This window comes from Loxodonta africana, chromosome 6 (genome assembly GCF_030014295.1).
Source record: "Loxodonta africana isolate mLoxAfr1 chromosome 6, mLoxAfr1.hap2, whole genome shotgun sequence".
Classification (NCBI taxonomy): domain Eukaryota; kingdom Metazoa; phylum Chordata; class Mammalia; order Proboscidea; family Elephantidae; genus Loxodonta; species Loxodonta africana.
The window spans coordinates 4,561,699-4,588,522 of NC_087347.1; the positions used below are offsets into that span (position 1 = coordinate 4,561,699).

Below are 26,824 nucleotides of genomic sequence, written 5' to 3' on the forward strand. Positions count from 1 at the left end.
GTACCCGACCTGGCCTCCCTCCCTCCCACTGCCCAACTCGGCTCCTGCCAGGCCAGGTCCGTCCCGCTGGGCCCTTTGCCCTTGCTCATTTCTCTGCACATCGCACCCTGCCCTGGGTCTCTGCGGCGCCCCAGCTTGGCGGTCATGGCTCCCACACCCTAGGAGGGGCCCTCCCGGGGCCCCCCCATCTCTCGACCTCCAGTGCCCTGGTGATGACAGTTATCCTGCCCTATCGGAGCTTGAAGAGCCCACGTCCTTCTTCGGATTGGGTTGGTCGCCCAGGCTGCCAGCAACCAGAGAGCTCAGCACGCTTCCCGCCCTTTAACAATCCCGGGGCAGCCTGGAGCGGATGTAGACCAACCGGGGGGGAATCTAGAACCCCGAAGCCCGCGCACAGCGCCCCAAGACGCTCGGAAGCGCTCGGGGACGCTCGGAAGCGCCCGTGGTCTTGGCCTCGCCCCGTCCCGCCACGCCCGCGCGAGGCGAGCCGCGGGGCCTCCTGGGAGATGTAGTTCGTGCCCTTCCATTTGCCCACTCCCCTAGGCCTCCGCAGGCCGAGCCGGGACTACGACACCCAGAGGTCTCCCTGTCCCGGCGGCCGCTCCCCGCGCCGCCGCGAGCTTCGAACGCGGAGCCCGGCGGTGCCAAAGGTGGTCGCGGTGCCCGGGGGCCTCGCGGTGTCCAGCGGCCTCGCGCTGTCCGTTAAGCGACTCTCGGGCCGGCACCCCTGGGCCAAGAGAGAAGGCGGTGAAGGGGCGCCGGCGGCTTCCAGGCCCCCGCGGGCCCCCGCTGCCCGGGTGGGGAGGCGGGGCGCGCGGGCTCCAGCCCACCGGAGGCCCTGGACCCGAGACATCGGTGTCGCCGAGCCGGGACGTCGGCTGTCTGAAAGCTCCCAGACGATTCGAAAGTGCCGCCAAGTCGGCGACGCCTGAGGCCGAGGAAGGAGGAGGGCCCTGGGGGCCGTGGAGTGGAAGTGGGTTTCTCGGGAGGGAACAGGAGCCTCACTGACCGAGCCAGAGACAAGCCCCCGCCTCGGCGTTCCTCCTGCAGATGCCTCGAGCGCCTTCTGTGGGCCGAGGAGTAGCGAGGACACGGACAGGTCCTCGCAGCCCGTTAGGATCGCAGGAGCCGGCAGAAGAGCCACAGGCCAACGTCAACCGTGCAGGGATAGACAAGGGGCTGCCTTGGTCGAGAGGAGCCAGGGAAGCCCAGGTTTATCAGATCATTAATGTCGGTCCTTGCGTTTAAATGTGTCTGGAAGGAGGAGGGATAAGGGCTTAGCCAGTGGCCCACAAGCCTTCTAGCTCTTCATGGGCACACCCAACATTTTCTTTTCCAAACTCGTGTCAAAAATCTGCCCCCCTTTGGGGGCCAAGCCTTCTGGCTGTACTGGTTCAGCTCCCCGTTATTGCTAGGCTATCCACTGACCTGACCATGGATGACACTTGGGGTCCTAGCTTCGCCTCCACTATAGCTCCTTCCCCATCTTAACCTTCACAATTCCTGTATGCACTCTTAGATGTCTCCGTCAGTGACCATACCATGGAGCACGTCGTCCCTCACCGTTGTGCAGGCTCCAGAACCTTAAGCTCCAGCCTTCTGCCTTTACACTTTTTCCTGGGAAGCTTGTTCTTAGACCTCACTGGGTCTCCTAGTTACTGTCCTAGCGTTTTCTTCCCAGTCAGATTCCTTGAAAATAATCATCATTGTCATGTTTCTCATTTCCTCACCTCCTATTTGCTCTTCACAGAATTTCCAGCTGGCTACCTTTCCCACCCTTTACTGAAAGCTTTCTGGCAGAGTCTCCAGTGAGCTCCCAATTGCCAAGTAGACTCTTCAGGTCTCCTCTTATTTAAACTTTGCAGCACGTGACACTGTCGAACACCTCATGCTTCTTAAAATACTGTTCTGCCTAGTTTTCTTCTTCAACCATTCCTTCTCAAATTACAGCATGGCTCTTTTCCTCAGCCCGCCCCTTAAGTATTGCCGGGCCCCATGTCTTTCCTCTTCCTTCTACTCTCAAATCTGTACTACAGTCTGGGTGGTCTCCATGACACCTACTGTGTTGTTGACTCCAAAAACAATTTCCAGCTCAGTCCTCTCTGAAGCCCTGGTCAGGTTTATCCAGATGTCTCCTGATGGTCACCTCTTAGGTGTCCCACAGGTTCTTCACATTCAGTAAGCTCAAACCTGAACTCAACTTTCCTGCAAAACTTGTGCCTCCTTTTGTGTTCTGGATCCCCACAAGGACAGCAACCCAAACAGAAACCTGATAGCCGATCTAGACACCTCCCTTTCCCTCAGCCCCCTGTGTAAGCAGTGCCAGGAACTGTCAATTCTACTTCTTTAATAGATGAATGAATTAATAAGCTTAGGTTTCTTATACCTGTCCCTTCCTTCTGTTCCTGCAGCTGCATCCTTAGTTCAGGCTTATAGCTCTCACCTGGAGAAGTCCCAGTGAGAAGACTCAGTCATCTGTTATCACCTCCTGAGCTTCAGCCCTTTCAAAAGCCCAGCGTTCTGCAGATTAGCAAAGGGCTGTAGGCCCGTGACTCCCGTAGCCCGAGTCAGAACTTACTAGCTTCGCCTCTAAGGCCTCCACCTTCTGTTTCTACCCCCGGCCAGACTTCTGTCTTGCACTGCTGACCCACTAATCCACTCTGCTTCTAGTGACTAAGTAGGACGTGCCAAATTTAAGCCCCCCTACCTTTTTGCTCATAGTGCTCCTCTGGCCTGGGCTTTCATGGATAGCTCAGGTATCACTCGCTATGTGAAGCCTGTCCTGCTCACTCCAGATTTCATGGAGATTCCACAGTTTCTTCCATTTCTCTGATGGCATATTTCAGAGAACTGATTCATTCCACAAATGTCTCTTGGGTGCCCGCTCTTGGTCAGACACTATTCTAGGAGCTGTAGACAAACAGGTAAGTTTCTTCTCGAGCTTAGACACTAATGGGGGGAAGCACAATAAGTTGGGCAGGCCAGGAAGAAAAGTCAGTCAGGTCCAGGGACAAGCAATGATGTGCTGAAGTAGGGTGCAGTCTGAGAGAAACCTGATCAAGGACAGCCCGTCTGGTAGGGTATCGCTGAGGTTACATTTGGGCGGAGAACTGGATGAAGCGAGGCAAAGGGCCGGGCAGCCCTCCTGGGAAGGAACATCCCACGTATAGTAAATAACAAGCACAAAGGCCTTGAGGGAGGGTCATCCTCCTGTTCAAAGGACCATGTGGTGTGGCTGGAGCTGAATGTCTAAATAAATGTATATTTCCTGTAGGCTTTTTAAAAATGTTGTTTTTTTTCTTTTTCTCTCTGTAACAATACCAATAACAAATGCATTTATTGGGCATTTGTCAGGGCCATGCTGTAAAATGTTCTACGTACACGCTCTTATGTCTCCTTACAATGTGGCCACGACCCTTTGTGGTAGTTGTCACTATTCTTCATTTCACAGATGAGGAAACTGAGGCTCAGGTAACTTAAGCAACCTTTTCTTAACCTGGGTCTTTGATATAAAAGCAATCATATGCCTAGAAAAAGTCTAGCAATACGGAAGGGATACACTGAAAAGTATGAGTCTTTGTTGCTTCTTCTTACCCCATGCCTTCACCTCTCTCCACAGGTAACCGTGGTGAAGTTTCTTGATGTTTCATGGCGGTTTGTTAGATGATAAACGTCTTTTTTTTTTTTACCCAAACGGGACAATTTTATACCTACTATTCTGTGACATTTTTTAAACCTAACGATGGAATCATTTGTTCAGCAATGTAGACGAGCACCTGCTATGTGCCAGGCACTGTTGCAGGCACTGCCAGCACAGCAGTGAAGAGGGCAAAGCTCTCCCTCGTGGACCTTACCTGGTGCACCTTTCCTCCTCGCTGTCCCCAGCACTAGACCTCCCACCCCTGATGAGGTCCCCAAGGTTTCTCAAGCGTCCTTGCAAGTCTGCCCTGTAAGTTTCTAGAATTACAATGGCTGGGCAAAGAGTGTGTCATTGAAAGGTTTGTAAATATCAGATTGCCACCCTAAAAAACTGCCACCTTTGGCACATGAGGGCATAGCTTTCCATGCCCCTGTTAACAGCAGCCTTCCTGGTTCATCCGTTTACTATTACGAAAACTCTTTTTAAAATAGGGGTAGATACTGAATTTTGGGGGTGTCTTTTGGCATCTTTTGAGATAATTACATGTTTTCTATTTTTGTCCTTTGACCTCTCGATATGGGGAGTTTTGTGACTGGATTCACGAATATTGAGCCATGCTGGTGTTTTTGTAATGAACCCAGATGGTCGTGGCGGGATCAGGATCCTCTGGAATCTGGTGTGTGTGTAATTTTGTGTAGGGTGGTTGTATCGAAACTCCTGAGGATATTCCTCTGTAGTGTTCTTTCCTGAGCTCTGCTGCCTTTAGGAAAAGATGGGCAGCCTTGCTTTTGTCCTCTGCACCCTGGAACAGTTTATGTAGCGTTAGGGTCAAAATCAAACCTGCTGTCAAGCCGATTCCGACTCATAGTGACCCTATGACAGAGTAGAACTGCCCCACTGGGTTTCAAGGCAGAATGTCTTCCTAAGCCCCGAGGGTAGATGGACTTTTTGTTTGTTTGGTCTTTGTCTCTTGAATTTCTGTCTCTATTCCTGCCTCTCTGCTTTCTCCCCTTTTCCCTCATCTGCTCTTCGCCCTCCGTTTCCCGCCTTCTCCATCTCCCCGAGCCTTCATCTCTCCATCTGCAATGTGGAGTCCTGAGAGCACCTGCCTTGCTGTGAGGATTCAGTGGAGTACTACGTGTGAAGCCCCTTCACGGCACCCGGTCTGGGTTAGAACCTGCTTTCTCTTCCTGTCTCCACCCTGGGATCTTTTCCCTTCTCTGGCGGTCTGTGCCTCTTCTCCCCTTGCCTCCCTCCTCTTTGCCCTCTCTCCTTCCTTCTCTCTTCCCTGCCACCTTCTCTCCCCCGTTTTGTTCCTTCCTCCACCTCCACCTTCCTTGAGCTTCCCCCCATTTTCTGCCTTGCCTTCTTGTCCTTCTCCACCCTCCCTCCCTCCGGCTGCAGCCTGCCCCCCTTTGGGGGGTGGTTGTGGAGGGAAGAGTCCAGCCTCTGCAGGGTCAGCTGACGCTCCTCTGCCTTGTCCCTCCTCTGCAGGGTCTGAGCTCCAAACATCCCCGGGAAGGACCTTGGCTACCATATTATATTCACCATGCTGAGAGAGCTCTGTGGGCAGAAGTGTGCCTGCACTGGCCAAGGTGAGTCCTGGGGGAGGTGGCTGCCCACGTGGAGGAGGGGGGCAGACAGTACCCCTGCCAGCCTTGACTCTGACAGTTAAAAGGGGCCACCAGCCTGTGTGCTGAGAACCAGTGCAGGGTCAGGCTCTTCAGTGGGGGCTTTGGACTTCATGAAGATACCCAGGCTTTTCTGGGGATGAGAGGGCCAAAGTCAGGAGGGCCATGCACGGTTCCCATGTGAACCGACTCATAGGATGGAACATCACAGCTGCGTGGCAGGTCACGAGCCCAGACTTCAGTTCTCCTCAACAGGGGAACTCCAAGACCTGGGTGCTGGTTGTCCCTCCGGAGGCCCCTGGAGGTCCTGGGGTACCAGGCTCTTGCTTTTTGTCCTTAGGCCATAACTCAAGACCATTCTGCACCAAGGCTCTGTGTCATGAACTTCTTTGGGAGGTGGCTGTTCCTGGGTGCTCTAGAGGACAGCGGGGTCCGGACCCTGAGCACTGGCCCAGCAGCCACCATGGGGCAGGAAGCTGAGAATAGTTCCCTGTAGCAGCCTGTTAAAGGAGGAGGTCCATCGGGAAATTCCACCACCTGTTGGGGGAAAGGAGCCTCTGCCTTAAGGAGAATGACACCCCAGAGGAGGCAGGCATTTCCTGGCAAGGACTGTGAGAGAAGAACAGTGAATAGGGCTGGGTGTTCAGAAAATGGCCAGATGATAGGTAGGTTCCCAGAAGAAAGGAAGACTGCCTGGAGGAGGTGGCATGTGGGCCCTGCAAGAGGGTGTGCTCTTGTCAGGTGGAGGTAGGCGGGTCTGACAGCGGAGGTGGAGTGCCTGAAGGTGGAGGTAGAGAATCTGACAGGAGGAGATAGAGGGGTCTGATGGGTGGAGGTAGAAAAATAGAGGATCTGATGGTGGAGGTAGAGGGTCTGAAGGTGGAGGTAGAGGATCTGACAGGAGGAGATAGAGGTTCCAACAGGTAGAGGGTCTCATGGCAGAGGCACAGAATCTGACAGCGGAGGTAGACGATCAGCAGAGGCTCAGCCAGGAGGAGGGCTAGCCCTTCAGACCCCTGCAGGTCACGTGCCCCTGAGTCTGACTTGAGACACTGCGATGGGAATCTCTGATCCCCACTGTGACGCAGCCAGACATGGGAGGGAAATCAGGGTGGTAAGGCAGGGTGGGAGTGAAGCCCTGGTCATAGTGTACCCCTTCTTCTCTCCTGCTGGATGTAGAGCCTGCACTCACACTGCCCTCAGACCTGCAACTGGGATCACGATTGTCAATGGCTTCCCGGGGAGGAGCTTCCTGGCAGTAGGAATGGATGGGTCATCAGACCCCACACAGCCCGGCCAATGCCCTGCGCCCCCTGAGCTCTGAGGGGCTAGTCCCGGGACACCCAGCAAGGGGTGGTAGAGCCAGAGCTTGCAGGATCAGTTGGCTCCAGACCACTCACCTCGTATAAGAAAACCGCCCCTCTGTGTATTAGTTATCTATTGCTGTGTAACAAATTGTCCCATAACTTAGTAGCTTAAAACAAACAGCTATCATCTCACAGTTTCCTTGGGTCAGGAGTTCAGGGGCAGCCTCTTTCTCACAGGCTGTAGCCAGCCATCAGTTGGGCTGTGGTCTCATCTGAAGGCTTCCCTGGGAGGGGCCCTCCAAGCTCACTCACATGGTTGTTGGCAGGATTCAGTTCCTCACGGGCTATTTAGACTGAGGACCTGGTTCTTTTCTGCTTTTAGGCTGGAGGCCTTACTCAATTCTTTGCTACATGGCCTCTCCTGAGGGAAGCTCACAACATGGCTGCTGACGCCCCCTGATGGAGCAAGCAGAGAGCGGGAGACTGTGGGCAAGGAGGCACCTCATCAGTTTTGCTGTCTGTTCATTAGGTTCACCCACACTCAGTGAAGGGATTACATGGGGTGTACATACCAGGAGACAGGGCTCACTATGGCCATCCCAGAGGCTACCCTCCATATCCAGAGCCCACCAACCCTGTCTGTGCACATGCTGCCACCCCTGGCCTGCAGAGGCGTTCTCACCAGGGGCTGCAGTACTGGTTTCAGGGTATTGGCTTACAGTGCTGTTATTTAAGCACCAAAATCCGATGATGAAACCTGCATTATTACACCCAGAAGGTGATTTGCTGTAATAACAAGCGATGCACTCATTTAGAAAGTGTCCGTCCACAGCCTTCCCTATTTAAACCTTCTCAAGGCATCTGATAGTTTTGAATTCCTATTTCCTGTGGGACATAGCGCATGTTTTCTTAAGCTTATGAGCTGTTTGTATCTTCCTCAGGGCCAGTCCCCCACCCCCCGCTCCCCGCCCCCCCATCGTTCTATGCTTCCAGACATCCCTGATGTAGTCTTGGGAGTGGATGGTCATGAGGGGAACCCTGCGAAGGATGTGTAGGGGAGCAGCTCTCCCAGGGCCCCTTGGCGACCTTGAATGTATCCACATTGGCCACATGGACAAGATTGGACCCACAGCTGAGTCCATATCCAGGTGGACACCTTGTGCCCCTCCTGGAGCACCAGAGCAGGGGAGCCCTGGCCAGATCTTTCCCACTTGTCTCCTTGTCCCCCTGGGGAGGCTGTCAGGACAGTTCTCATCCCTCCCAGGCTCTGAGGAGGCAGGAGACTTCCTGTTTCAGCACCTCAGCGCCCAGCTGCAGCATGGTGAGGGCTCCTTGGTGCCATGAGGTCCTGTCATCCATGTTGTAGTCATCTGGTCACTTTTCTGTCATCCTGCCGAAGGCCCACGGGGAGCTGGCACCTGGGGTTACTCTTCCTTTCTTGTCTCGGTAATAAACCAAATCTCAAAAGGGCTCGTTATTTCTTAGTTGGCTGATTGGTCAGCCTTGCCTCCCGCTTGACAGAATGAAAGGGAAACGAGGGAAGCAGGGAGGATTGGGGGAGGAAGAGGCCCAGACCCTGCCCTGGCTTTGGAGCATACTTGGTATGTCCTTTGTCCAGTGCCAGATTCTCTGCTTTCTGCCCCTTCTTTCCTCCAAGGCTTGATCCATCCCCTTAAGTCTTGATCACTTTTCCCTCCGGATATATTTTAACCAGTTCCTCCTTACCCCACTCATTCCCCTGGGGAGATTCAGAAGGTTAAAAACGGTTGCCATCCAGTTGACTCATGGCAACCCCACATGTGAGTTGGGAGAAGGCTTAAGGAAGCAGGGCTTTGCTCTGGATTGGATGATGACAGAAAGGCAAGGTAATTCCATCAATAATCTAGAGGCCAGGAAGAGTAGACACAGGCTAAATTTGTAGTTGGTAAAGAGGCAGCAGTCAACTCCTACTAGCCAGGATAGGGAGATGTTTGGTCAGTTTTGTGGCTTGGACAGTATTCGTGTTTTGTGTGTTGACATGATATTGGAGGGGTCTAGTTGTTCTGGGGCCCCTGGTGGCACAGTGGTCAAGAGCTCGGCTGCTAACCAAAAGGTCAGCAGTTCGAATCCACTAGCTGCCCCTTGGAAACTCTATGGGGCAGTAATACCTCTGTCTTATAGGGTCGCTATGAGTTGGAATCCACTCGACGTGGCAACCGGCCTGAGTTTTTTTTTTTTTTGAGTTTTGCCTTGATGAAGAGAACATCCAGGCCTAGCTGGGTGTGCCAGGCCATCTCACAGGGACTCCGGGCCGGGAGATAGCACCGGGCTGCTCCCCGATGTCAGGGGCTGTTCTTTCCGCCTGTGGAGGTTACAGCGAGTGGAAGCCCCATTGACTGGATGGGTGCAGACAGGTCACGAGATGCCTCCTGCCCATCCTGCACCCTGCGGGGTTCCGTGCTAACCTCAGTTTCCCAATCTCTAAAACGGAGACGATCTGCGGATGAAACGACAGATGTGAGAAGTCTCACAAAGCTTTTCCGGGCACTGAGGCCACTACGGGTGCCCTCAGGCTGAAACGTTTCCTGGTCCAGGAACCCAACAAACCCCGACAAAACAGGAGATCCCCGCCGAGTAAACCAGGAGGGGCCCCCTGGGGTTTCGCTTCGGCGAGAAACATGGCGGCCGGGCTGCGTCACTTCCGCCCGCTCCGGTACGCGTTCTGGCCTGGGCGCAAAGGGGCCTCCACGCATGCGCCCGCGCCGTCCCGCCCCTTCCCGGCGCCCCGCCCCCCGCGCGCAGGGTTCTGGGGCGGCCGGGCGCGCCTCGCGCCGATTGGCGGCGCTTCTGGCCCGCCCCCCGGGGATTGACGGCTCCGGCCGCCCCGCCCCCGCTACAGCCGCCGCCGCCCGGTGTGGAGCCCGGCCGCTGCTCGCGGGCTGCGCTCTGCCTCCGCCGCCGCCGCCGCCGCCATGGACCTGTTCGGGGACCTACCGGAGCCCGAGCGCTCGCCGCGCCCGGCTGCCGGTAAGCGCAACCCCGGCCCGCGGGAGGGAGCCGGGCGGCGGGCCTGCAGCGTCGGGCCCGAGCCGCCGCCGGGAGCCCCGCGCCCCGAGAGCCGCCGCCGCCATGTTCGCTGCGTAGCAGGAAAGGCCCGTCGGCGGCCGGCGCGGCCTTTGTGCGGCACGTGCGGGCGGGCGGGCGGGCGGCGTGGACGGCCGTGGGCCCTGGGCCCCTGCGAACGCCCGTCCGTCCGCTTCCGGCGGCCCCGGGCCGGGTTCCAGCGCCCCGGGCGAGCGCGGCGGCTGGGGGCCCGGGGCCCTTCCGCGCTGGCCGTCGGGGCCCGGACGGGCGCGCCTCGCTCGGGTGCGTTCCCGGCCGCAGAGACGTTAACCCCGGGGACTGCGGGGCCGAGGAGGAGGCGCCCCGCCCGCGGTGCTCTGGCCTCACGGTTCACGGCCGCCTGGTCCTTGCTCGGTCGCTGGCGGGCCCCTGCCCCGCGACCTGACCGGGGCGGCCTTGCGCCGGACGGGCCGGCGGCGGGACGGGTTAAGGCGTCGCGCTGTGCCTTCGTGGGCGGCGGTTCCTCCGGGTTAGTTAGCGCTGAACTCCGTCGCCTTTCGAAGTCGACGGCCTCGCTTCCAGACCCAGGTGGCAGAAAGCCTGGAAAACTTTGCGGACGAACTCAGGTTCTCAGGCCCACCTCAGACCCGCAGAATCGGGGCACTTGGAGCCAGGCCCTGAATCAGTGTTTTGTTTTGGTTTCTTAAGTGATTTATTATTATTTTTGGTTGGTGTTGACAATACATGTAGCAAAACATATGTCAGTTGGGCAAGTTCTACGTTTGTTTTTTAAGTCACCCAGGTGATTCCATTTGTTTGGGGACCAGTGTTGTAGGAATACAAGGGTGAATAAGCCTCAGCCTTTGCTTTCTAAGAGTTTAACTCTGAATGCAAGTGATCGTGATTAAAGGCACCACTGGTTGCCCTCTTCGGCTCATGGTGAACCCACGTGTCAGAGGGGAACTCTGCTTCACAAGGTTTTTCACAGCTATGACCTTTTCGAAGTACATTGCCAGGCCTTTCTTTCAAGTGCCTCTGGGTGAGTTTGAACTGCTAACCCGTTGCACCACCCACTAGCAGAAGTTCGTGACTCTGAGAAATATAGTCTGTCCTGAGGAGTGATGTTTGTTGTCCCCTGAGGGAGATGTTGGCATGAGGCCGGATTTGAATTGGACCCCCGAGGATGGGTAGGCCAGAGGTTGACAAAGTGGGGAGCAGGGATCTAGGCAAATGAACAAGTACTTGAAGGGGGATGCTAAGGTCTCCAGTTTGCCTGAACAGCATACCAGTGTGTGTGAGGGGTGAGTGAGCATGGGGTTCTAAAGGGCTCGTCCTGCCCTCCTCGGGGCCTGGATGTAGGCTTGTCATATGTGCGTGACCAGCCTGTAGGGCCGTTGTGGAATTTGCCTTTTTCCCAGTAAAGCACTGTTCCTTCTTCCCACTGACCATTCGGATGGTACAGAAGCATCCAAATAGCTGGGCCTTGAGTCTTTGAACTTGATTCAGACCTTCATTTCAAAGATAACCTCAGGTCTAGTCTAGAGGGTAAAGACTTCAGACTTTATGTGGGGCCCTGGTCATCAAGCATTTGGCTACTGACCAAAAGATCAGCAGTTCGAATCCACCAGCTGCTCCTTGGAAACTCTGGGACAGTTCGACTCTGTCCTGTAGGGTCGCTATGAGCCAGAATCAACTCAATGGCAACGGGTTTTTGTTTTTTAACATGCGCAGTCTTTCTTTTTACACTGTTGTTGGAGTGTGATGTTTATCTGAATATGAGTAGAAGCCCTGGTGGCATAGTGGTTAAGCGCTCAGATGCTAACCCAAAGGTTGGGGGTTTGAACCTACCAGCTGCTCTGTGGGAGAAAGATGATGTGGCAGTCTGCTTCCGTAAAGATTACAGCCTAGGAAACCCTATGGGGCAGTTCTACTCTGTGCTATATATAGGGTTGCTATGAGTTGGAATCACCTCAGTGGCATTGGGTGTGTTTGGAATAGAGTTTGGATTTCGCAAATGTGCCTGCCAACCTATTGTTTTTATTTTCATTGTTTTTTATGTGAAACTAATTTGCGTCTGCTCAGGGAAGGCACCCTTGAGAGGGCACCAGTGAGAACTAGTTGCTGCCGAGTTGATGCCCACTCATATGACCTCTGGGTGTCAGAGTAGAATGAGCGCCATGGGATTTTCAATGATTTTTTGGAAGTAGATATCCAGGCCTTTCTTCTGCAGCCTTTTGGTTAGCAGTTGAGCACGTTAACCGTTTGAACCACCCAGGGACTCCTGAGCTGACATACACCCTGACAGTTCTACGTCTTACAGGTTCTCCCTAAACAGCCTGTAGCCAGATACAGTGGGGAGAGTACACCCAGCCGCTGTCTCCGGCCTCGAGCTTCCAACAGTGGCCGAGATGACAGGATGCCTGGGGTGGCTGCCCCCTGCAAGCTGTGAGGGCACTGGCAGAGTCACAGGTCCTGCCCTGCTGGGAATCTTTATAAAACAAAGAGAGTATGCTTTCTGGATTTGTAGCTGACAGAATTGGGAACCGAAGTGACCTTAACGGGCAGTTAGCTGCGTTGAGATTTAATAGGTTAAAAAAAGATCATTTGAACAGGAACGGAATCCTCTGCCCCAGTCTTAAGAAGGTACTGTGATTTCATTTATCCATACACACACTTCATTTCAGAAAACCATATCGTTTGATAAATTGATTAAATTAAAAATTGCTTAAATGAAAGATTGGTTATGTAAAGTAAATGGAAGGATGACACCCACTCAACTGTGATACCTCATGACCTTCCCGCTTGACATGTGAGTGCCCCCAATTTCCAGGCTAATGAGGGAACAATTAAAACAACAGCAAAAAACTAGTCATTTTCTCAGTCCCAGAAAGGGGTGTTTGGGAAATGCAATCAGACAGGTTTCAGATTCCAACCTTGCATCTTCTGTCTCCCTGAGGGTGAGGTCATACTCTCCACGTCCGGCTCTGCGTGGTGTAGAGCGCAAAGTCATCGCCTTGGACCTGGTAGCCATTCCTGTGTGAGCTGCTAATTTCAATAGCTGTTTAAAAGGAAACAAAACGCAATCCTAAATGGGTTTTGTGTAAACGCAGTGTCCAAAGGACCTGCTGCCCTGCTCAGGCCACATCAAGTATATTTTGTTTAATTCAATTTTTGTTTTGTTTTAAACATGACGCTAAGGTTCCTAACCCAAGCCTCTTGATTTTTATGGTCTGAAGAAAGTGTAGAAAGGATGCATTAAATGTTTTCCGGTATTGTGCTACATTAATAGTTTTCATCTCAGTACTTACAGGTTTTGGATCTTGAGTGAATCAGGTTTTTAAGATATATATACCCACTAATATGTATAGGAATGCTTTTGTTGATGTCAGAAATGGAACTTCTCGGCTGCCATACCCCTGAAAGTGCTGGCTTAAATGTCTTTAAGATTGTCAGTTTACATTTGGCAATCCAAACACACTATAGGTGCCACGGTTAAAATTGCTTTTGGCAGTAGCTTGGTTTAAGCTTTACAGGATGGTTCTTTCACTTATTTGGTTTGGTATAGTAAGTACAAGGAGCCCTGATGGCACAGTGGTTAAGCACTCGGTCGCTACTGAAAGGTCGGCAGTTCAAACCCTAGCCGCTACGGGGAAGCTCTGCTTTGTCCTATAGGGTTGCTGTGAATTGTAGTTGACTTGATGGCAGTGGGTTTGGGTTGTTCATTGTAAGTACATTTTAAAACTGATTGTCAGCTATCAAAGACCAAATGAATATTTGCTTGTCCAAGCCATCTTAGAAATATTTCTTTAAAAAAAATTCCCAGATTAAGTATAGAATAAAGGTTAAGGTAGTAGAAGAAAACTTAAAACAGTAGTAAAACTTCGAAGTTAAGCAAGAAAAAACTCAAGTCATAAAAAAATTAAAATGGATGTGGCCATGAAAAAAATCACAGATTTCTGCAGGACAAAAGATAACACATGGAGAAAGACAAACTGAGAGAAAATACCTGCAGTACACATGAGTAAGAGTTACTTTGGGCATGTTATCAGAAGGGATCAGTCCCTGGAGAAGGACGTCATGCTTGGTAAAGTTGAGGGTCAGCGAAACAGAGGAAGACCCTTGATGAGATGGATGGACATGGTGGCTGCAACGATGAGCTTAAGCGTAACAACGATTGTGAGGATGGTGCAGGAGTGGGCAGTGTTGTGTTCCGCTGTGCGGAGAGTTGCCGAGAGTCAGAACTGACTTGACGGCAGTTAACGACAAGTTAACATCCCTAATAAGCAAAAGGTTCATGTACCTTAATAAGAAAAAGCCAGAGAAAGTGGTCCAAAGCTGCATCCTGGCAGCTCGCAGAGGAGATGTGAATGGCCACGGACAGGAACGACCTCGCTTCCCCAGCCGCTGAGGAGGGAAACATCAGAATCACGGACAGACCCCGCCCCCCCCTTTTTTTCTAACCCCATCAGATTAGTGAAAATTGGTGATGTGTTGATGAGGATGTAGAGAGGTGGTTATCTTCCTAGAACTGTTGTGAGTGGGAGTTACTGTAATGGGGGGAGCTCGTTTGGCATCTGTTGAATTCAAACTGCTCACACGCTTTGCTTGGTAGTCTAGCAGGTTAAGTCAGGATGTATGTGTGAGGATGTGTTAAACCCAATGCCATGGAGTTAATTTCAACTCATTATGACCCTGTAGGACGGAGTGGAACTGCCCTATAGGATTTCCTAGGTTGTAACCTTCCCAGGAGCACATCACCAGGTCTTTTCTCCTGCAGCGCCACTGGTGATTTTGAACTGCCAACCTTTTGGTTAGCAGCTGAGCGCTTAACCACTGCACCACCAGTGCTCCTTCTAAGGATGTATACTGTGGCATTATTTGCTGCATGAAAAACTGGAAACAGCCTGAATGCTCAACAGTAAGGAAATCGGATAGATGTGTGTAGGTTGTCACCAGATGGAATCCTGTGGAAAGAAAGAATTAGATCCAGGTGTGCTGGCTTGGTGCCTGCCTGTGGGTCAGTGGAACACTGTTGTGTGTAAAGTATGACTTCAGCTTTGAGAGATTTAAAAGTCCGTGTGCTCTTACGTGAGCATAAAGGAAAAGTGGAAAAGCATACGCCGAACTGTTACTGAGATTGGGGAGTTTGTGGGCGGGGACTTCTTTTTAAATACGTCTGCGGTTTGGACTAGAAATCCTGGTGGCATAGTGGTTAAGAGCTCAGGCCACTAACCAAAAGGTCGGCAATTTGAATCCACCAGGTGCTTCTTGGAAACCCAATGGGGCAGTTCTGTTCTGTCCTGTAGGGTCGCTATGAGTTAGAATCAACTCGATGTCAACTGGTTTTCGGGCATCGTTTGGAAAACATCAGTACCGCTTGTGTAGTTGAGAAGAAAATTCAGGTATAAAGATGAGTTTAGGCAAAGTATTGTAAGGTCTTCTTGTTGCCTTGTCGTACGTGGTGATGATTCGTTAACCCGAATGTGACCAGCTTGAGGGCACTTCATGAGTATATCACCATAGTATGCAATTTCCACTACACTTTACTTCAGAGTGTAAATAATTGAAAAAAAAATCCTGTTGTTGTTAGGTGCCGTCCCGTCGAGTTGGTTCCAACTCACAGCAAGCCTGTGTACAACAGAAGGAAACACTGCCCAGTCCTGCACCATCCTCGAAATTGTTGTTACGCTTGAACCCATTGTTGCAGCCACTGTGTCAGTCCATCTCGTGGAGGGTCTTCCTCTTTTTCACTGACCGTCCACTTTACCAAGCGTGATGTCCCTCTTCAGGAACCAGTCGCTCTTGGTAGCACGTCCAAAAGTACACGAGACGAAGTCTCACCATCCTCACTCCTAAAGAGCGTTCTGAATCAGATACAGTCATAGCTTTACTCTGCCGATGATGACAGATTAAAGAGGAATGGCTTTGTATTCACTGTCAACGAGAACACTCACAAACACATTTGTTTGTTGTCACAGTCCACGATATATTCAGTGTTCTTCTTCGCCAACACCATAGTTCAAAGGCATCAATTCTTCTTCAGTCTTCCTTATTCATTGTCCAGCTTTCATATGCATGTGAGGTGGCTGAAAACACCACGGCTTGGGGCTCAGGCACACCTTAGTTCTCAAGGTGACATCTTTGCTTTTTAGTCCTGTAAAGAGGTCTTTTGCAGCACATGCGCCCAATGCAATATGTCATTTGATTTCTTGATTGCTGCTTCCGTGGGCACCACGTATCTGTCAGTTGTTGTGCTGTGGGGACTTGCATGTTGCTGTGATGCTGGACGCTCTGCCACCGGTATGTCAAATGCCAGCAGGGTCACCCACGGTGGACAGATGGCAGCGGAGCTTCCAGACTAAGACAGACTAGGAAGGAGGACTGGACGATCTACTAAAAAAAAAACTGGCCAGTGAAAACCTTATGAATAGCAGCAGAGCATTGTCCAATATAGTGCTGGAAGACCGGCCCTTTGGTTTGGAAGGCACTCAAAGTAGAGTCCACCTTAGTGAGGTGGATGGAGTAAAGCTTTTGGGACCTTCATTTGCTGATGTGGTATGACTCAAAATGAGAAGAAATGGCTGCAAACATCCATTCATAATCAGAATGTGGAATGTAAGAAATAAGAATCTAGGAAAATTGGAAGTAAAAAATGAAATGGAATGTGTAAAGATTGGTAACCTAGGCATTAGCTGAAATGGACTGGTATTGGCCATTTTGAATCAGATACAATCATAGAGTCTACTCTGCCAATGATGACAAATTGAAGAGGAATGGCTTTGCATTCATTGTCAACAAGAACATTTCAAGATCTGTCCTGAAGAACAGAGTTGTCAGTGATGGAATAATATCCACACGCTTACAAGGAAGACCACTTAATAAATGTACGCACCAACCATTAAGGCCAAAGATGAAGAAATGGAAGACTTTTACCAACTTCTGCAGTCTGAACTTGCTCAAACATGTAATCAAGATGCATTGATAATTATTGGGAAAAAACTCTAGATAAGATTAATGAAAAAACGTTTTCAGTTTTGTTTCACTCTTTATTAAAAACCGAAAACCAAATCCAGTGCCGTCGAGTCCATTCCGACTCATAGTGACTTTAGGGTCCTTTATTTAGGACTCTGGGACCTCTTCCAAAGTTTGAATCAAGGTCACACTTTGTCCAGTGATGTTTATCTGAAGTAAAATATAAGATTTTTGTTAATGAGAAGTTCCCTTCTCTAGCAAACTATGACCTACAGTTTACGTGTGTGTGTGTGTGTGTGTGTGTGTGTTAAGAATCCAGATGTAAACTGTTCTAAGTTTGATCCTTCTGGTGATGTGAAAGGTACTCCAGCGACGTTAAAGAGCCTGGGGATTATCTTTAAGGCTTGTTGTTGGGTTAAATGAGATGACCCGTGTAAGGGCACAGAACGGAGTGGTTGTGTGGAGGGTGTGGCGTCTTGCCGAGAGTAGGCACTTGGAACCGGCCATCCTGTGTTTGACTGCCCTCTACACCTCACTGGGTCAGTGGTCTTGGTTACGTATTTCACCTGTTTCCGTTTTCTATTTCTGTAAGTAAGAATAATCAGAATAGCTACCTCAGAAGATTATTGTGCTAAATGAGCTAAAATATGTAGAGAACTTAGAGCAGTGTCTGACAGGCAGTGTCATTTTGTAAGCCATTTTCATTTTCATAAACCATCCTCAGTTGTGGCCAACAAAAGTATGAGATGATCCCGAAGTACCGTGCATGGTATTCCAGAATGGGAAAGAAGGTGGTGATCGGCTTATTCTACTCAGTATAATTTCTGGGGTGGTTCTCAGTGCGAGGCACTATCTTTGACTGAGAGTTGTGTCCAAAGCGAAGTTTGGACACTAGGAGAGGCGCCTGGCTAGTGCCAATCTGGAAACCACTGTGAGGAACACTTGCAGAATGGAGGATGTCTTAACCTGGGTAGTGGAGGTAAGAGTAGAACAGTGGCGGTGGAGCAGACCTGGTTTAGGTGGCTGGTCTGTTCAGAAACTGAACTCTGACTGGCACAGAGGGAAGGGCTGGTGGCTGGCTGGGCGCCTCTCCCCTGTAACGTCTGTGAACGCGGTGTGATTGTCCCGTTGAGTTCCTAGGAGAAGGGACCTCTTCATTGCTGGACCCAGGGTAGTCTCAGCTCCTCTTGGAAGTGGCTGTTTTTTTGCCTTAGACTCCATAGTCCTTTTGTCATTTGGGAGAAAAATGGAAGTATTTGCAGTTGCTTAATTTCTTTAGAGAAATCTTGAGGGATGAGAAAACAGTTTAATGGAGCAGGTATTTTTCATTTTCATTAGGAGTACAAAGCAAAAGATATGTTTTGTTAAATCGGGAGTGTCTTCGGTGTTTTAGGTACTTCTGACCTAAAGATCCCTGAAGGAATTTCCTTTCTTGGAGCTTGTACATTTAAAGTTTTTGTTTTTCCCAGAGTAGACTTGATAGCCAGCTCTTTTCTACATGGAGGCAAAAAGACAATATGGATGAAGCTCTTGGGGCATCTGGATTTGTTTCTTCAAGTGAATTGGTTTTTAAGTGGGTACATTTCAGTACTTGAGTTTTGAGGAACAAGAGGTGGACACAGCCTGTGTGTCGAAGCCCAGAGGAGGAGACTTTGTCATCAACCCTAGTTTACCCCAAATTCCTGTGTGCCGGTTCATTTCCATATGTTTAATAGTTTGGATAGAATTTGGGGGGAAAGCTAGAGAATAAGGACTGGTGGTGGAATTTTATATGGAAAAGGAGAATTGGACATGAATCATTTAAGACAGGCACTTTGAGGGTAGGAATCTTCAGATATTTAGGTACAGAGCGTCCCTGGCTTTGTCCCGAGTTATCTTCCAGAGGTGTTTATTGCTGGTGTGAGAGGGACCAGGTTAAGACAGACTTTCTTCCCCAAGGCTCTTACCACCTCCATGCTCAGTGTTTGAGATTCTAGTTGCTGCTTAATTCAGAAGTTATTGAAATAGTGTTTTTAAAACCTGTAGACATTTGAAGAGAAGGGTTCCCTGATTCTGAAATTCTGTCTTGAACAAAATTATTGTTTCCTTGCTCTAGAATCAGGGTTTTTCTTCCAGGATTTCTCTTGTAATGAAATATTTTAAGGTGTTTGTTGCTTTTATTAATCAAATTATCAAGAAAGGTACTAGTTTTCCTTAAAATTCTTCATGACCCTTAAACTACTTGATGGGCACTATTCATTGCATTTACGTGGACCAGAACTGTCGGTGGAGCCCTGGTGGTTCAGTGGTTAAGAGCTCGGCTGCTAACCAAAAGGTCGATGGTTCAAATCCACCAGCTGCTCCTTGGAAACCCTGGGGAGCAATTGTACTGTATCCTATAGGATCGCTATGAGTTGGAATCATCAACAGTGGATTTGGTGTTGGTCTGTTAACTGTCTGTGTTAAATAGCTGGGAAGAACAATATTTTTTTTTAATGAAATTATGTCCACTAGGGAGGGGAAATTTTGAGTAGTGCACTTGTGTCAGACCAAGGGAGAGCACCCTGCTTTGGAAAGTCCATCCTGGACTGTGGCCCGGCGCTCGCTAAACAGGGTTTTTGTGTTTCAGGGAAAGATGCCCAGAAGGGACCTCTGCTCTTTGACGACCTCCCTCCGGCCAGCAGTACTGACTCAGGTACAGTCTTCAGGCTCTCCCAGGTGTGTGTCAACGTCTCTACTCATCCTGGGATTGTAGTGGTCTCAATCTTTTTCCCTTTCCCCCGTTTTCAACACGCAGATGTTTTAGGTGTTGGACTGTCTTAAGTTTTGAATCAGGTAAGGCATCAGGTAAGGCAGAAAATCCACTGGCTGCTAGCCCTGAGAAGCGCTGCGTCAACATGGCGAGCCGTCTTCTCTGGCTCCTTTGAGTGTTGATTAGCTGAGATAAAATGAATGTTTTAAGGCAGATTTGTTTCCTCTGAGACGATGCAGGACTTTACAGTAAAACAGGTTCCAGATACTGTTGACCGCAGTCTCAGCTCCTCTGGATTGACACAGGTTTCAGTTGCTCTCATGGACCCTACGTAGGTGTCCTGGTGGGATGGAGTCTGACACTGAAGCCGGGTACAGCTTTTGTGGGCTCACTGTGCGCGTTCTGCTGTGTTTCAGGGCCAGGGGCACCTTTGCTTTTTGATGATCTCCCACCTGCTGGCAGTGGTGATTCAGGTAAGTGGTAGGAAAAAAAAAAAACCTCCAGGGTCTGTTGTAAATAATACAGTGAGGCCTGTGAGAGCCAGAACTCAGCTTTTCTGGATCTCACGAGTTTTCCGTCTGTGACAGGGTACAGTCTTACCAGTTTTCTGTCGCTCTCTGAGTGGAAAATATTTGTGTTTCTCTTCTCTGACAGGTGTGTGACTTACACAGATTCCGGCTTTCACAGGCTTTACTGGACATAATATTTTACAGGTTTCAGAAATTTAGGATGATGTTAAGTCATGGTACAGCATAAGGTTTATTAAGTACAACTTAAGTAGGGACCATCAGCTGGAAGCAGAGAGGAGCTCTTCGGTGCATACAGCTTTTCGGTGATGATTTTTCTTCTTGGGGTTCAGCCTGTTGGAGCTGACTTTAATAAAAACAAAACCCAATAAAGAGTTCAGTAATTTATTTCAAACTTTGTCGATAGCTTTTTTTTTTTATTTAAATCACCGGGTCTGTTGTTCTAATTCTCCTTGCTGTGGTCCTGACAGGCCCACATGTGTCAACAGGTGTTGCAAATGTGTGAAATAGTTAATAAAATATTTTTCACATCCCAGAACCCATGCAGATAAGTGGGCCTTTTGTTTTATGCCATTTAGATTAAAAAGAATTTTGATCTTAAGTGAAGTCTGAATGACACTGGTTTGGAGACCTTGATACAGACCATGGACCAAGATTTTCTTGAAATTTAAGACCTTCGTTAACTATTTTCCAGTCCCTTCTTACCCATCCCCAAAATTCAGATTATTACTTTGATTTCATTTATGCTGAGCCTGTTAGCTTTGGCTCTACCTGCTCCTGTAAATGTAAACTTTTTTTTTTTTTATTCTGTTTTAAGTGAAAGTTTACAAATCGAGTCAGTTTCTCCTACAAAAAATTTGTATACACCTTGCTACGTACTCCTAGTTGCTCTCTCCCTAATGAGACAGCACACTCCTTCTCTCCAGTCTCTGTTTTCGTGTCCATTCAGCCAGCTTCTCACCCACTCTGCCCTCTCATCTCTTCTCCAGACAGGAGCTGCCCACATAGTCTTATGTGTCTCCTTGATCCAAGGATCTCACTCCTCACCAGTATCATTTTCTATCACACATTCCAGTCCAATCCCTGTCTGAAGAGGTGGCTTTGGGAATGGTTCCTGTCTTGGGCTAACAAAAGGTCTGGGGACCATGACCCCCGGGGTCCTTCTAGTCTCAGTTAGACCATTAAGTCTGGTCTTTTTATGAGAATTTGGGGTCTGCATCCCACTGCTCTCCTGCTCCCTCAGGGGTACTCTGTTGTGCTCCCTGTCAGGGCAGTCATCAGTTGTAGCTGGGCACCATCTAGTTCTGGTCTCAGGCTGATGTAGTCTCTGGTTTATGTGGCCCTTTCTGTCACTTGGGCTCGTAATTACCCTGTGTCTTTGGTGTTCTTCATTTAAACTTTTTTATAATGTCCCTATTAAGTAAAGGGAAGAATAGAACAGATCCCTTTATGTTGTCATAGTGACTGATAGGTTGTTGCTCGATGTCATTGAGACTTTCCTCTTCTGTGAAGTTCCTCCAGGGCAGGAGCCGTGAACACTGGCCATCCTTTCTCACATGCACTCATCTTCTGGTTGCGAGACTTTCCTTATATTGTCAAATAAAGTACTTGGTACTTTTCAAGTGGATTTTCTGTGTTATTAGCTCATTACTGTAAAATCATTGGAAATGGTATAGAAAGTATGGATTACCTAGTACAGTTGCTGTGTTTTAGGGAAATTATTACCATCATCTTACATAAGAATTCTAAAGTTTTATTTCCAGGGCTGTGGACCCATGCCAAATAAAATGAGCAATGTTCTCATAGTCACAGTTCAGCCTGAAACCTTCCCAGTAAAGGTAGTACTTTTAGTTACAATGAAAGTTAATAATGTGCAAACAAGGCGCTTAACAGATTTGATAAATGAGAGGAAATTCAGCATAGCTGTCTCTTAGTTATCAACAGGGCAAGAGACTGTCAAGATTTAGACCATCTCAGCACCGCTATGAATGAGCCTGATTTTTTGGATATATAGGTATGTGCCACATAGTGTCTGTTCAGGCGACACATCAGTGGTCCCATAAAGTATAGATTCAGAAATCCCAATTGAAGGATGGGACGTAGCGGACGTAACTGGAAGTAGCAAATGAAACAGCTTCCGACATGCAGCACACGTACCTCATGTCTCTTGTATACAGAGCGACTACGCTGCCAGATGTATAATGGGGTATAATACATATATTTGGGGAGCCCCCAGCTTATGAACGAGTTCTGTTCCTAAGTCCGTAAGTCAGGTTTGTCCACAAGTTGGAATATCTAGGTATGGTTCATATCTAACGTCATTTAGTCAAATGTGGCCTTAATAGCTTATAATGTACTTTCTGTGCATAAAAAACATTACAGAAACACTTGCAGATACGCTAAAACATCTTTAAAATCCTTTTGTGACCCACGGGGCATACGCTATATCGACCCCTTTTTATGCCTCTGGAGTTCTTTGGGAAGGAGGTAGCCGATTTTCTTTGTCTAGCTTTAAGGTGGGAGCCTTTTGAAATTAGTGAAATTCAAGACCCCTGATTTGGAGCCTGGTGTTTGTGTAGACCGAGCATTGTTTTAGGTGATGTCACCTGGATGTGTGAATTTTCTAAACTTTTGACAGGTTTGGCTTTACTTCTGTGAGAGAAGGCTCCTCACTGTGTTCCCAGTTCTCATGAGAATGTCCTTACGGATAAACCATTCTCAGCCTTCGTTCGTCATCGTGGCCATCTTCTCCTTGACGCCATTCATTGTTTCCAGCTGTTACTGCTTTTCTAGCTTCTGAACAGTAAACGGTGCCTTTGCAGTGAGGAGTAAAACAGTGAGGGAGTACTTTTCACCAGGCCGAATTGCTGTAGATTATTCTTTCCCTGCACTCAGTCCCAGGGCCCAGTCACTGCTTCCACGTGTAGCAGGTGGATGGCACCACTCTGAGCAGCTCTGCGGTGTCCCCGGGAAGCTGTTCCTGCTTCTTAGCTGTTAGCACTGCTCTTGCTACAATGAAGAATCCATGGTAGCGGTGATTTTCCTGAGATTTTCTAATTCCTTTGGTTTCATTAGGTCTTTGTAAGTACCACTTTTGCAGTAACGAAGAATGCGTTGTAGTGTTAATCTTCCTGAGATGATAAATCCCTTGGCTTTATGTATTTGGTCTGTAAGTACTGATTTTACAGTAAGGAAGAATGCGTTGCAGCATATTTTGAAAAGTTTCATGAAAAATAATAAAAAGATTAAGAAGAAGGAGACTAGAATAAAATGTAAGTGTAGTCACTGCCAGGTGCCTTCATGCTTTACCTCATATTTTGCAAATTTTCAAGAAAGAAAATTTTAAAAAGTTTTAAAAAATTGATTTTATTCTTGACTCATATCGCCAGTATTTGCCACGTCCCAGGGTCTGCTGGGAGATATGGTCCCACATAATGGGTATCAAAATCCATAACTTATAAAAAAAATTCTGAGTTTGGTCTTTTAATCAGCATGCCTTCCATTAGCAAAAACATGTAGTATGAACAAAAAATTCAAAGGAGAAAATACTTGGGTCTTGAAAGGTTGACATACAGAGATAATGTTTGCATGTGTGTCACAAAGTAGCACCCATTTGTTATTATGAACGATTGTATATACCGCGAATTTTTAACATAACAGGCTTTATGGGGTTGGTTCGTAACTACAGGTTGTACGTAAGTCGGACATTTCTAAGTGGGAACTGCCTGGTGTTCACACAATGCTTTCACAGAATGTATTGTGGGTGTTAGCGTACAACTGTACATAGTCTTGCATCGATGTCTCGGACTGCTTGAGAAGACACATTTTTCTCAAACTTCCAAGAACCATTTACAAAGGTGGCTGCACACTAGGCCGTAAAAATAGTCTCAGTAAAGAATGAGTTTCATATGCAGACCACGTTCTCTGACTACAATGTGACTAGATTATAAGTCAACAGCAGAGTTTTAGGAATTTCTCTGTTCTTGGAATTTGAAAGACAGGAAGATACTTTTACATGCTCATGGGGAAAACGACACAAACAGTGACAGACGCTAACAGATAGGCCACTGGGAGAGATTCTGTTGGAGGCACCATGAGACTCTCAGTTAATTTGCCTTATTGTGTGGGATGGGATGTGTGTATTATGCCTCATAGTTGCAGAAATGTTTGTCCGTAATTGACTCCTTGAGGGCCAGGACATTGCCTTGTTTTTCCTCAGCTCTCAGATGCCTGGCAGAGAGTAGGTCGAATAAACGGTGGCATGCTTTATGCTTCAATGCTGAGAACCTCTTAGGGCCATTCCTTGTGACAGCAGCTGCCACTTGTTGGGCACTTTGATATGCCGGGCACTGTGACAGATGCCTTACATACCTTGTCTCCATTGATTTCAAACCACTCCTGAGATGACACTACTCTCCCACACTACAGATGAAGAAACTGAGGTAGGCAGGTTGATTAAGTAACTTGCCATGAAGTCGCAGGTCTTCTTGTGAGCGGCAGAACTGTGCTGTGAACCTAGGCTTTGCGCTTTCTACAGTGCACACCTCGTAGTCACTGCCGGGCCTGGAGCTCTGCCTTTGAGTAGAGATTCGTCCTTTGGCGATCAGGAATGGGGTCAGCTGCCCTGCTGTGCCTCTCAGGATACACAAAGTTCTTAAAGCCTGACATTTGAAGCCTTTTTTTGGCATTTACTACTTTTTTTGAACTTGCCCAGGACATATCAGTTTATTTGCAGATTCTGGACACCTCCCTGTTGATCAAGAAGGGCCTGTGGCCTTAAAACACCATGTGACAGCCCAGAGTAACATGCGTGTATCTTTACCACTTAGAAGCCTTTCTTTGAGGCAGTGTCTTACTGTGTTCTCACACCGGCTGTGCGTATAGGCACCGCCTCCCTTCCCGGCTGGCCGTCACCACGGCGCCCACCTGTGCGCCCCGTGCCGGTCCTTGCTGGCCGTGTCCTCCTTTCTAGGGCTGGGGTGGAGTCTAGTCTGGTAGTTACTCTTTTTTCACAGTCTACAGCTGTGTTTCTGCCTGGCTTCCCTTTATTTATTTCTAGGTTCCCTCACCACTCCGACTCCGATATCTCTGATGGTAAAGAATGAAGGGAAAGGAGCAAAGAGAAAACCCTCTGAAGAAGAGAAGAATGGCAGTGAAGAGCTTGTGGAAAAGAAAGTTTGTAAAGGTTTTCAGACAGTTTGAAAACAAACATATTAGACTCCGTATTCTAAAACAACCCAGAGCAAAAACGAGCTCGGCTTTCTAGTCATAACACTTCTTTTGTACGCCTGTACTTAACAAGTGGGCAGGGTGCCCTTTCTGCAGATGGGTTTCCAGGCTTACCTGGCATCCTTTCCCTTTTGACTTCCCATGTATTTCCCTGACACTCCCTTTGGACTGGTAGGAAACGCCGTCTCTTTCTCCAGAGTAAGAGTACATTAGTTACGTAGGGTTCTGTGGCAACTGGACGGTTAGCTTGTTGACCACCCAGCTTCCCTCTGACTCCTCCCTTTGCTCATTTCCTGTTTAGCTGCTTGGGTTCAGATTTCACTCTGTAGGCAGCTTCCCAAGAGAGCCTAAGGCTAGAAAATGCAGTTAAAATTTGTAATCAGTCTTGTAACTTGTCAAAGTGAGTGGGGAAGAGAATTGAAAGTGCCAGCTAAAGGGAAATGCCTGTGGCCTTTCGCTTACCACACAGGACGACTCTGTCCTCGGCCGGAATCGCCTCCAGCGAGGGGCAGAGTGTGTTGCGTGTGCAGGGGGCAGGGGTCTCCCTGAGCTCTGCTGCTCTGCACACAGCTCGGCCCTGCTGGGGCAGAGTGTGTTGCGTGTGCAGGGGGCAGGGGTCTCCTCAGCTCTGCTGCTCTGCACACAGCTCGGCCCTGCTGCTGACCTGCAGAGCGCCGTGCTTACGGCAGGAAGCGCTTCCTAAGAGCTTATTGTATTGTCTCCGTGGCCCCCGGTGCCAGAAAACAAGCTTAAACCTGCCCAGCAGTTAAATAGAGATAGATTTTTGCACCACAGTGGGCTCTTCCGTCCTTTTCTTCGTCAGTTAAAGTAAAAGCACCTTACTGCTCAAATGCTTCACCAGCCTCAAGCCAGAAGATGCGTATTTTAGGGTGTCCGTCAGAGCATCAGAGGAGCCCTGGTGGCACAGTGGTCAAAAGCTTGGCTGCTAACCACAAGGTCGTCAGTTCAAACCCACCAGCCACTCCTTGGAAACCCTATGGGGCAGTTCTACTCTGTCTCGTAGGGGCGCTCTGAGTTGGAATCAGCTTGATGGCAGCGGGCTTGGTTTTTTTGGATCGGGGCATTTGGGACAAACTACTGACTTGCACTTCTGTATACTGGGAGCTTTTCTGTCCTACTTGAATTATCAACAGAATTGGATTTGCACATAGTTTCTTCCCCCAATTTGAGTCCCACTTGTGTGGGAGGCAGCACATTCTGGCTCTGGTGCTTCGACCTTGTGTTTTCTTGGCACAGACGGTTCTGTACGAGCAGTATTGCCTCATGTCTCTGCTCCACTGCTCAGCCCCCAGAGACCACCCTGTCCGGCAGAGCTCTGATGTTAGTTACAGCTGGGGAGGTGCCTTAGGGGGTGTTGCTCACTGGAAGTTGCTGAGTAAAGCAGCCCCAGCTTCCTCTCACTGACTCTGGGGCCAGGGCTTCTGGAGGGAAGGGCACAGTTTTGTATTGGCTTTGTTGTTCTTTTCCTCAGCCTCTTCGATGATCTTTGGCCTGAAAGGCTACGTTGCTGAGCGGAAGGGAGAACGGGAGGAGATGCAGGATGCCCACGTCATCCTGAACGACATCACAGAGGAGTGCCGGCCCCCGTCATCCCTCATGTGAGTGGCCGCGCCCCAGCACCCCGGTCTGCAGCGAATCCTGTTCTGACTGCAGCTCTGGCCTGCCTCCAGCTGTGTTTGGTAGAAAGACTGACATGTGACTTGAGTTACTTCTGCATCAGTGTT

At 49.2% G+C, this 26,824-nt stretch overlaps 1 protein-coding gene across 3 annotated transcripts in view; it reads left to right on the top strand.

Annotated features, from left to right (window-relative positions):
* The first annotated feature begins 9,473 nt into the window (after positions 1-9,473).
* ILKAP (ILK associated serine/threonine phosphatase) overlaps positions 9,474-26,824 on the top strand; it is a 36,489-nt gene continuing 19,138 nt past the window's right edge. Inside the window, exons 1-5 of one of the 3 annotated variants that reach the window (XM_064286454.1) lie at positions 9,474-9,584; positions 19,201-19,266; positions 19,740-19,796; positions 24,910-25,035; positions 26,572-26,698. In XM_064286454.1, coding sequence (XP_064142524.1) covers positions 9,530-9,584; positions 19,201-19,266; positions 19,740-19,796; positions 24,910-25,035; positions 26,572-26,698 — 431 coding nt within the window. In that variant the 5' untranslated portion in view covers positions 9,474-9,529. Of the gene's footprint in view, positions 9,585-19,200; positions 19,290-19,739; positions 19,797-24,909; positions 25,036-26,571; positions 26,699-26,824 lie in introns of those variants that run through there. The other 2 variants (XM_064286455.1, XM_064286456.1) reach the window with 2 other exon arrangements.